Raw genomic sequence first — 12,500 nt, forward strand, 5'->3', positions numbered from 1 at the left:
CTCTCTCTCTCTCTCTCTCTCTCTCTCTCTCTCTCTCTCTCTCTCTCTCTCAATCGAACCCCGCGATCAGTCAGAGAACAACCTGCTTCTAATACCAACATAATTGATCCTGCGACGAAAGAGTTAAGTGCTTGAATCTTTTCAAAGGCGCTGTTATCTCATTATGAAAAATAAGTACCTCATATTCAAATGACGTAGGGCCTTGATTTGTATTGATAGGAAAAGAGTTGGATTATAAACAGTATGACATTTCCGTAACAATTATCTTTGTGTTCCGCGGACTGGCATTAACGATTATACTACTAAGGCTGCTGCTGTTGCTGTTGTTACTACTTCTACTGCTACTACTACTACTGCTACTACTACTACTACTACTACTACTACTACTACTACTACTACTACTACTACTACTACTATTGTTGCGTGTTTACAGGATGGTGACAGAAACAACAAAGGCGAGGGCACCGTGTCCTGAATTCTCCGAGGCGGAAGTGGAGTGAGTATATTGTTACTTTTTGATGATGTTCTAGGTGATGGTGGTGGTGTTGGTTATGACAAAGAAATGATGAGGCAGTGATAGCCAATGGTAGTGATGACTTATTGCCTGGCTATGGTTGTGGTGCGGTGAGATGCTTGAGCGAGTACACACTATACATCATGTATCAGCCACGTGATGCAGTAATGGTGTTGAATAAAATTACTATCGACCACGTGTTCCATCGCACAATGCTGCATGTGGTCAATTACAGTTTCAGCTTTCTTGACTGGAGGATGTCGGTATCTGCCAATGATGAATTCTGCCTGAAGACTATACTGTGGAGTGTGGTTTCTGTGTGTGCTGGAAAAAAAAAAAAACTGCTATAAACAATGGCTTTTTCGGCAAGCTCTGACTCCAATTAAATATTTTTGGAGCTACAGCTCGAAAATCGAACAAACTGAAAATTATACAAGAATGCCAGTCAATGCATTCTTTAATTTGCTGACATAAGATAGTGAGCTGGACATCTGAAACAGCTCCGTACCATCTGAGCTGCAGCTGTGCGCTTATCCTCCCCCCTACTCTAAACCCAGAGGTGATGCATCACCGAGCACTGTCAGCATACAATATTGAAATGCCTCCGTCAGTGCTACCAGATGGAAGGAAATTTATCTTTTGAGGGGAAATTTTGACAAGGAAGGGGGAAGAATAGGGAAGAAATTATATTTCAATTTCTAGGAGAGAGAGAGAGAGAGAGAGAGAGAGAGAGAGAGAGAGAGAGAGAGAGAGAGAGAGGAAGTCTCATAGATAGCTATAGAATATATATATATATATATATATATATATATATATATATATATATATATATATATATATATATATATATATATATATATATATATATATATATATATATATATATATATATATATATATATATATACACACACACACACACACACACACACACACACACACACACACACACACACACGGTAGCTCAGTGGTTAGAGCGCTGGCTTTACAAGCCAGAGGACCGGGGTTCGATTCCCCGGCCGGGTGGAGATATTTGGGTGTGTCTCCTTTCACGTGTAGCCCCTGTTCACCTAGCAGTGAGTAGGTACGGGATGTAAATCGAGGAGTTGTGACCTTGTTGTCCCGGTGTGTGGTGTGTGCCTGGTCTCAGGCCTATCCGAAGATCGGAAATAATGAGCTCTTCGCTCGTTCCGTAGGGTAACGTCTGGCTGTCTAGTCAGAGACTGCAGCAGATCAAACAGTGAAACACACGGTAGGTCAGTGGTTAGAGCGCTGGCTTCACAAGCCAGAGCACCGGGGTTCGATTCCCTGGCCAGGTGGAGATATTTGGGTGTGTCTCCTTTCACGTGTAGCCCCTGTTCACCTAGCAGTGAGTAGGTACGGGATGTAAATCGAGGACAACGACCTTGTTGTCCCGGTGTGTGGTGTGTGCCTGGTCTCAGGCCTATCCGAAGATCGGAAATAATGAGCTCTTCGTTCGTTCCGTAGGGTAACGTCTGGCTGTCTAGTCATAGACTGCAGCAGATCAAACAGTGAAACACACGGTAGGTCAGTGGTTAGAGCGCTGGCTTCACAAGCCAGAGGACCGGGGTTCGATTCCCCGCCCGGGTGGAGATATTTGGGTGTGTCTCCTTTCACGTGTAGCCCCTGTTCACCTAGCAGTGAGTAGGTATGGGATGTAAATCGAGGAGTTGTGACCTTGTTGTCCCGGTGTGTGGTGTGTGCCTGGTCTCAGGCCTATCCGAAGATCGGAAATAATGAGCTCTGAGCTCGTTCCGTAGGGTAACGTCTGGTTATCTCGTCAGAGACTGCAGCAGATCAGTAAAACAGTGAAACACGCACGCACTTGGTAGAATGTAGATTCGCCAAAGCGTAAAACGTAGGGGATGACGAAAAGTCGCAGTAAAAACACTATGGGCCGTACCAAGAGTCACGAAGGCCAAGGCACGGACCTTCCCTTCGACCAGCAAGGCAAAGCCTTCGCCCTTACCTTCAATCCGTACCAAGAGTCGCCGCGAGAGGTCTGCCGCTAGCGTGAGTTGGTAACAGTTGTTTCGGTATTGGTATAACTGTAATCCGGATTGGAGGTCCACGAACGACAACAAAACCACAGTGCGCGCTACAAGAATGGAGGGAAGAAGCTGTGACCGGGCCTCGCCACTCACGCACGAGCAGAGAATAATGATTCTCAATCTTGTAAAAGAGAATAAAGACTTGCAAGACCGCTCAACAAACCCAGCTAGCCTTCACATGAAAAAAATTAGCTTGGGAGGCGATCACCAAGTCATTTAATGCCATTAACATTTTTTAATATTAAGATATTTATAGCTAAATAAAAATTCAAGATTTTAGCATCAGCTGGTGCTCAGAGAGAAACTGACAATGTGAAAAGAGGCAGGCTCAGGTAGTGAGTAACAAGCCCACATGTGATCAGAGTTATTGAATATCTGTGTCCTCAAGCATTCCTTATTGAAACCTGGCTTGCCACACACTTAAATAATTTTTCTTCTTTTCAAGTTTTGTATATGTATAGCAGTTCTGAATGTTTATTGTTGTTGCTCAATTTCACTATGTATTTATAACAGGTTTATTCAACAACTTTACAGACTGCAGTGTTTTCATAATTTCCAAAATTCTTAACTTTCTTTTTTTCTGTATCCTTCCATTATCCCTAAAGTGGTAATTTATCATGTGTTTGGAAATCACTGTCTTACAAAATCCATATCAAGAAGCAGTGGTAGTTCATTACAAGAGTTGAGAAATTTGTATTCTTTGGGATCTGCTAGACCACAATTTGTATGCATATCATTAAAAATTCCATAGTTAACACATTAGTATAGTCAATCATGAATTACATTAATCATGGCCTGAAATAGTTTGGATACAGGACTATACATCTTGAGAACTACCTACAATACTGTCAGTATACCTATACTTAAATCCTTGCACATCACACCCAACTCAGTGAAAAGTTATCTGTTGACTTAGCTTTAACATTATTGCACTCAATGCTTATGTCACTCACTGTCTTTGTTGAGAGAGAGAGAGAGAGAGAGAGAGAGAGAGAGAGAGAGAGAGAGAGAGAGAGAGAGAGAGAGATAAGAAGTCCTGGGTTAGTGTGAAGTGGGTGCTTGTGAAATTCTCTGTCTACATCCCTACATACATCTTTGTGGTTTTGTTTTAAACCTGCTTATACAGGCTAGTATTTACCTTGTGACTGGCTTTTCTTTGCATACTTTGACAGCCTTCTGTCTGTTGGCAGTTCACCAGTCACTTCCTATTCTCCATTAACCCATGCACATATTTGGTCTTTAATAGGCTTGGATGATGAGCTCACTAAAGAAAATATTTATTACCATGAAATAAACAGTGTAACTTTCCTGACAAACGAAAACAAGCTTCATAAAACAGCTAGGTGGCGAGCTTTCTGGATCCACTGCGTTCTTCCACCTCGCGATTTTAAGGCGATCCTTCACTATTATAAAAAGAATAGTAACTTACGTGGAAACATAACTATCGGTTTTCCGAGATTGAAAATATTACTTGATGTTGATTTTAGTTCATACTATTCGTTGGTTACTCCAGCTTACGAAAATTATGAAATATTTCTTCGAAGGTCATGTGGAAGACACGGGGGCACCCATGCCTTCCCTTCGACCTTCCCTCTGCTCTTCGTTCCAATAATGACAGCGACTCTTGGTACTACATTACCTTCCCTTCTACCCTCGACCTCAAACCTTCGTGACTCTTGGTACGGGCCTATGACTATTCACCTTCTTGTGAACGTGACACTTCGGGAAAAGCAGAACCCCATATTTAGACACTGAAACGTACATAAAACGTGAGCGTGGGTCGTCTTCCCCCACCAGAGATCCCAAGAAGAAAGGTCCTGGGTAGGAGTTAATCATCTCTTCTTATTCCCTATGTAGCCCTGACATTGTCGTGTATCATACCTACCTTATCCATACTATTCTAAAAACAGGTAAATTTTGAATTTCCTAATCAATTTCAAAAGGAGAAAAAAGGTTTTCTAATAAACTCTTAAAACAGCAAGACATTAATTTAAGACAAGGTAAGGGCAAAAAAAAACGAAAAAAACAACAACAAGGAAGTTAGATTTTAAGGAAGACGGGCACGCGCCTATCCTGTCATGTAAAAAAAAAGTGAAGCCGGTGGGAGGAGCTCATGAGGCTGTGGGCAGAGCTAACGATCAGCAGATACAGCCAAATCATTAGCCTATCCCGTGTTAAGCAATGGGAAATTGCCATTTTTTTTTTTTTTTCTCATACAAGACGAAAACTATAGTTGAACTGATGGTTTGACTTATGTAAACCACATTGTAGTTTCCTAAATAATTATGTCATGTAGATCCATTATTAATGGTGTTAAAACTGTTAATGCCAAATACCCTTAATTAAGAAAGAAACACACCACGACGTTTATGGTAAAAAGATTGTTTTTTTTCTTGTTTATTACTGTACATAACAAGGAACAAAGAGTGAAGTAAAATTTCAGTGATTAGATGTTTTTTCCAATACACAGGGAAATGATATCACAAATTATTCTAAATAAAAGCTAGAGAGAGAGAGAGAGAGAGAGAGAGAGAGAGTGTGTGTGTGTGTGTGTGTGTGTGTGTGTGTGTGTGTGTGTGTGTGTGTGTGTGTGTGTGTGTGTGTAGATTTACCATCTCTAGAAGGAAGGGTGGAGTGGGCCCTAACGCCTTTGGATGGCGGCCCACATGTGCCTGCTCACTGTTTAGGTTTTGTCTGCCCTGGCAGTGCCACAGGTAGCCTACCAAGACAAGACTTCCCTGAGGCAGAAACCACAGCTATAAAACCTAACGGTCACGACTGCCTGGGCTGTAAGGGGAGAGAGAAAGTGAGGTGTTACTGTGGTGGAGGGAAGTTGTTCACCTTAGCAATGAGCTGAGCAATATCTGTGTGTTCTATTATGTGAGGGTTTGTACCTGGTATTCTGTTTAGACAGGGTGTCGTGCTTGGACAGTCTTCTATGTAGTGTATCAAAGGCGTGTTTGTGTCCGTGTTGCAATGTTCACATGTGTGCTGTGTGCCTCGTATGTCGGTGAAGCAGTGGTATCCTAACTGAAGTCAGTGTAGGCGTGTTCTGGTGTGTCTAGGCAGGGAGTCGGGTAACTTTTACATTTCCGAGGTGATCTGGTACCAGCTCGCACTTGGAGATCCTCTTGCCGCTCTTCGAGTAACTTCCTGCGCCGGTTCCTTGTTAATAATGGCTTTGGCCGTTGCTTTGACCTGTAAAGTGCTTTTTGGGATTGGGATCGTGACCTAGCCCTCCTTGGCGACCTGGTCAACGTCCTCATTCCCTTTTATCCCGGTGTGGCTCGGTAACCAGTTTAGGATGATGTTGGCTTGGCTAGTGTATGTATGGATGAGGTGAAAAGTACGTTGTCATCTGTGTATTTACTCGTGAGTGTCTGTATGGCCCCGAGTGAGTTAGTGTGTATTGTGATGTGTTCCTCGTGTGATTGTGCATGTTGTATCGCTTTCATGATAGCCACTAACTCCGTCTGTAGCGTGGAAGAGCCGTCAGGAAGTTTGTAAAAAGCGGTGTCCTCACCTGTAACAAAAGCTGCACCAACCTTCCCGATCTCTAGATCAACCGAGCCGTCTGTGAAATATATCATGCAGTTGGTGCGGATGCGAGGGCGTTCCTGACTTGGATTTCCAGCTCCTCCTTGCTGAGGCTAGATTTCTTGCTGGTTAGCGTGGAGATAATTGATGTGTAGGGAGAAGGAGATAAAGATGGTTGGATGTAGTGATCCGGGTGTGGTGAATCTTGGACGTGGCTGGTGAAGTGATCCCATAACTGGGTGTTCGAGATCCGATCCGCGGTCTTCCACGTCTTTTTGGTGAAGAGGGTTGGGTCCTAGTGGAAGCTTTGCTGAATATCTCTGAGGAGGTGTAGGTCTCTTCCTTTGTTGAAGTTAATGAAGAGCATGGCAGAGTGAAGTGCTTGTATGCGTTTTCCTATTGGGGGTACGTGGGCCTCAGCTCTGATGTTGCAGGTTTTTGTCCAGCGAAGGGCACCCAGGGCCTCGTTTTGTGCTTTTTCTAATGGCTCTGCCGGGGCAGGAGTGGTCATTATGAGTGCTGGAGCTGCGTAGTCAAAGATGGTTCTGATAGCCTGAGTGTAAAAGGTTCTGAGCACCTTTAGTTTCGCTCCCCTTCTGTGATACATCTCATTACTCTTAGACTAGACACGTAGTAGCCCGTTCTTTTACGGAGACGATGTGTGTCTTAAATCTGAGCTGGTGATCTATCCAGATACCTAGATATTGATAGTTGTGCACCCATGCGATGATGTTAGCGTTGATAGGCAGCGTAGGTGTGGTGACGATCAGTGCGATGTCGTCCGCATAGCACAGCATCGTGATCCCTGCTCCAAGGGTGTAGTGACTAGTTGCTCCATGAGGACGTTAAAGAGGAAGGGGCTTGGGATGCTCCCTTGTTTTTAAAGATTTGTTACTGTGAGAGGTGCTCTTGGAATCTAACTCGAACCTTCCTCCCATTCAGGAAGTCTTTCGTCCAGATCAGTAGTCACCCTTGGACGCCTTTGTGTGCCAGCGAGACCGGAATGACCCTGGTGTTGGTGAGCTCGAAGGCCTTCTACAGGTCGATGAAAATTATCACAACCTTTTTGTCATGGATGGTGGAAATATTTTTTGTGAGACAGTCTCTTGTCCCTACTCCTCTCATTTAGGCATGTATATTGGGGTGCAGAGGTCCCACTTGCCATTGGAATCTCGCGAGGACCAATTTTTCTGCTGCTTTGCCTAAGCAGCTCAGTCACGAGATGGGGCGAGTTTTTCCAGGATCTTTAGGTTTGGGAATGGGCTGTATAGTGGCCTCCTTCCAGGTCGTGGGAAGTAGGCCATCATGATATGATAAGTTAATTAGATACAATAGTTCTTGATGAACTGCATGTCAGATCATTGAGTATGTTATTTTGTCTGCGCCGGCTGAGGTGTCTGGCTTGGAGCATAGTGTATCCTGGAGCTCCTGCTTGTGAAGTTGACATCTGTAGGCGCCTACACACTACAGGCTTCGTGGATTAGTTGGTCATAGTTGTTCTGATTTCTTTTGAGGAGGTTTTGGAATTCGACGGGTAGCTGGTCAGAGTTGTTTCTGCTGAGAAATGCTCTAATCAGGTTCTCTGTATCCCTGGTTGGTGTGGGGTGAGTGGGTGTCTTGGGTCTCCTATTTCCACAGGCAATGTTGATTTTGTTCCAGACATCACTCTGTGTTGTATGAGAGTTCATACTCCCGCACCACTTGAGGCATTTCTCTGTCTTTATTTTCTTCTTTCCCTCCCTCGCCGTCCTGATGGTGGCCCTTAAGAGGCTTCTGGTTGTATCATTGCTGTGCTTTCTGTTGAGTTTGTGGGCCTGATTTATTCTATGGTTATACTCTTTTACTCTGTTGTCGTAATGCCAACGGTCCTTGTAGGTGTATTTGGGGTTTTGCGGATGGCCTTCACCAGTGTTGTTTCTTGTTCGTCGAGTGCCATTGTAAGGGATGTTGAGGATGTTGTCGAGTGTGGTGCTGTATAGTAGCTAATTAGTTTCCTTGGTGTTCCATCGCGGGATGTACACGGGGTGGGAGGGGGGAAATTTGTAGCAGTTTAGCGTTATTTTAATGGCAAAATGGTCGCTTGCCAGGTGTTCGTGCAGTTGCCATGTGGCCTCAAGACTGAGGTGTGGAGAGGTAAATGAGAGATCAAGAACCCCGCCCGTTATGTGAGTTGGTTCACGGGAGTTCAAGAGGGTGGCCTCTGGGAAGTTCCCCAAAATCATCTGCAATATGGTGTCCATCCCTGTTGCTGCGGTGCGAACCTAGTATGGGATGGTGTGCATTGAAATCCCCTCCAATGAAGACTTTGGTGGTGGAGCAGAGAGCGAAAAGTTCGCTGATGTCTAGTTAGCTTGCGTTGTCGGGATGTCTGTATATGTTGTAGATGTGTATGGTCCCATCTTGCACTTGTGCTGTGACGCCCAAGACCTAAACTCTGGGGGGGGGAGTGTGCAGTTCGTCTTGTGGTGGCCGAATCGTTGACGGTTGAAACACCTCAGGGGTTCTTTGCTGAAGGGTAAGGTGTAAAAAGTATGATAGACAGACTACTTTTAACGCGGAGTAATGTAATGTAATGTTCTAGTTGGTTCTACCGTATGGTGTACTGGGGCTGTGTATTGTTCCGCTACCCCACGGGACGCCACGCTCAGTCTGGTTCCTAAAGGAGCTTAAGGGATAGGCTCACGCTCTGGCTGGCAATCCGCTTGCCCTCATTATTTGACTGGTTATACTGTCCTGCACAGCCAGTCTAGCTTTACAGTCTACTGTCTACAGTCACACTCCAGTGTGTAGACTGTAATTCTATATCATCACGCTTGCTACAAGCTTCATCTAGCCGCTCTGACTACAAGTCTCTCTGACCGCCGGCTACTTCTCAAGCCTCCCTCACGGCTACTCGCTACCAAGATACCAAGCCTCCAGTACATTTTGTATCCTACAATAAACACAGGGAAGTTTCCCCGGTGTTTCTCTTCAACCACACCAGAACATATTGATGGTGCCAGCGGTACCAGGACATTGATGGTGACAGCGGTGTGTCATCCACAGCCTGAGATCACCGCCACATGCAGCCTTGTAAGACGGCGTCCTTCCTGCTTCCCCAGCCTACCGCCCTGCCAAGGATTTTCGTGGAGCTAAGGACATCCATACATCTCTGCTACTCATTAAGTATCACCTGTCGTGAGTAAAACTTTATGATCACAGTGATTAATTTTCTATGAATATTTTTATGTACCAGTGAGTGGCGTTCCCGCGTAAAAAAGCGCGCCATGTTTGGTTCCCAGTGATGCCAGTGTCTGATTGGTCGCCTATGACATAAGAGCTTCCTGATTGGCTCTGGCCAGACGCCATATTTATTTTTGTGGTTGAGGTACCAAATATTTATTTCTGTGCAAGTACACACATTTTTTTTTTTTTTTTTTTTCAGTGAATACACATTTACCCATTAATTTTTTGTTTGTGCTGTTACACTATTGTGCATGTTTTGATGTGTTAGCATTATATGCAGTGATTTCTTTATTTACGTGTGCATAAATTAAATTTTATTTCACGTGATTTTCCTCAGACACGCAGTTTTCTTTGATTCAAATTTTAAGGGTAACTCCTATATTCATGTATGCACTTGCCATAATCATTTACTTATCAACTTTTTATAATTATTTCATTGCATTCTTATCTACAATAATTATATTAACGTAATTAGTGACGTGAATATGAAAACACATCGAACCATGAATGTAGTCTTTAATGGACATAAAGCGAGCCGCTCAGTACTGTAAAGATACAAACGTTACACGTTACAAATTACCCCGTAATGACAGATAATAACTTGTTAAACAGAAAACAGTAATAGAATAATACAAGAGTAATACACACCTTATACGTTGTAAGTGGTAGGTCCGACAACCTAGCCTGGCCTGTGTGAGCGGCAGTCAGCGAGTGAAAACCGCTTCCTATCGTGGCCCACAAGTCAACTCGTAAAGTGCCAGTATAGGTGTCGAACCCATCTCAAGTAAGAACGTATAAGCAAACGAGATAGTAACAATAGTTTGTAAACGAAATAGTAACAATAAACTATTAACAACAAATAAGCAAACGAGATAGTAACTATCACCACAATTAGTACAGCACTTTATTCATTTCATTGTGTAAATTATCATTATTATATCTTTTAATTATTCTGAAAAGTGTACTTAGTATAATTTCATATTCTATTTTTTTCTGATACACTTTTCTTGTGAAGTACTCTTGTACTAATATTATTCATTTTCACAGAGTGAGTGCTTAGCAGACCTGTATGTTGAGAAGTTCTTATTTAACCAGTCTGTGACTCAAGTTATCGTCTGTTTACGTACGAGTACACACGCAGCACACCTGTACGTGGTTCAACACAATTTCTTTGGAGTGGTAACTATATATATATATATATATATATATATATATATATATATATATATATATATATATATATATATATATATATAATATTTTTCTGTATATTTTTACGTAGGGGTAAATCTTATCATCAACAAATTGTCACAATTTCTGACCCTGTTGCTACTACAACAACTACTACTACAACTATTACTATGGCTACTACTAATACTTTCACTCCTGTGACTACATCCACTACAAATGTTACAATACCTCTTACATCTGTAGCATCTCCTGCTATTAAACTTCTACAACAGGACTCTTCCATTCAGAAATTCAGTGGGGAAGATATTGACACATTCTCTTGCTCAATTTTTACAGTTGTGTGAAGTGTATCTCTTATATTATATCATGTTATATTATATTATGTTGTATATATTGCATTGTGTTATATCATATTCTTATGTGTTGTCCCCAGATGACACATGGGGAGGGATTAATGTAATGTAGGTAATATTTTCTTTTGACTGTAAATTTGCTTGATTTATCAGAAGACATATTCATGCTTCTCAGGCCTTAACACACAGGCGTGGCCCCTAGGGTATATCGTGTGTTTAATGGGGGTTCCATTTGCAGTCACATTTTTTACATCCCATTTTACTGTTTTATTACTAAATTTACACTAACATTTTCTCATTCTCCCTACCTACATAATATTTTTTGCTAGTGTCAATTATATTTATTCTACCTATGTATGTAACTTCAATATTAATGTCACATTCATTACATTTTGTTTTAGCAGCACCTCTACTGTTATACATTGTTATCTGCTCTATCCAAGTTGAATTAGCTACTCAACTTGTGGTATGTAGGTGATTTATGTTATTTATAGTTGAGTGTTTGTTTGCTGTTTTTTGTTTACATTATCATCTTTTCATGCTTTTCATTTATGCTCAATTACATTATATATATATATATATATATATATATATATATATATATATATATATATATATATATATATATATATATATATATATTGCACAATTATCACATGTATTATATGTAAGAAACAATACTTATGACATATAGACTTTATTCCCCATATGTAACGCATTTTTACACATGTATGTAACATTGTTCTTTATGTTTCAGTGATTTCATTATACATGATCATGTAACATTTCTATGTCTTTATACAAATTTTGTATGTTATATTTACTACTCATTACCATAAATGTGTAAATTTTTAATCAATAATGCATTTTACTTTTGAAATAGCATCAAATTAATCTATTTAGCCATGTTATACTTATAATATCATATTATTGCTATTCAATTGCAAGCTAACTATATTTTCTTAATTGTTTTCACACTTATGTGATATTTATTTTGCTCAGTGCATTGTATGACATGTCTTATTATTATTATTATTATTATTAATGTCTTTTGAAATGTTTATATATTGACTAGAGTGCTCGGTGAGGACACCTTCGTTAACGTGGTCGAGCAATATGATAGACATGACTACTTTTAACGCGGAGTAATGTAATGTAATGTTCTACCGTATGGTGTACTGGGGCTGTGTATTGTTCCGCTACCCCACGGGACGCCACGCTCAGTCTGGTTCCTAAAGCAGCTTAAGGGACTGATTCACGCTCTGGCTGGCAATCCGCTTACCTTCATTCTTTGACTGGTTATACTGTCCTGCACAGCCAGTCTAGCTTTACAGTCTACTGTCTACAGTCACACTCCAGTGCGTAAACTGTAATTCTACATCATCACGCTCGCTACAAGCTTCATCTAGCCGGTCTGACTACAAGTCTCTCTGACCGCCAGCTACTTCTCAAGCCTCCCTCACGGCTACTCGCTACCAAGCTACCAAGCCTCCAGTACATTTTGTATCCTACAATAAACACAGGGAAGTTTCCCCGGTGTTTCTCTTCAACCACACCAGAACATATTGATGGTGCCAGCGGTACCAGGACAAAAGTCCCCCAATTCTT

At 41.7% G+C, this 12,500-nt stretch overlaps 1 protein-coding gene across 6 annotated transcripts in view; it reads left to right on the forward strand.

The window, feature by feature from the left end:
• Positions 1-12,500, forward strand: part of LOC123515030 (solute carrier family 23 member 2-like) — a 53,448-nt gene that overhangs the window by 4,398 nt on the left and 36,550 nt on the right. For all 6 annotated transcript variants that reach the window (XM_045273404.1, XM_045273408.1, XM_045273403.1 and 3 more), the window contains exon 2: positions 434-496. In XM_045273404.1, coding sequence (XP_045129339.1) covers positions 435-496 — 62 coding nt within the window. In that variant the 5' untranslated portion in view covers position 434. The remainder of the gene's footprint in view (positions 1-433; positions 497-12,500) is intronic.

This window comes from Portunus trituberculatus, chromosome 38, assembly GCF_017591435.1.
Source record: "Portunus trituberculatus isolate SZX2019 chromosome 38, ASM1759143v1, whole genome shotgun sequence".
NCBI lineage: Eukaryota > Metazoa > Arthropoda > Malacostraca > Decapoda > Portunidae > Portunus > Portunus trituberculatus.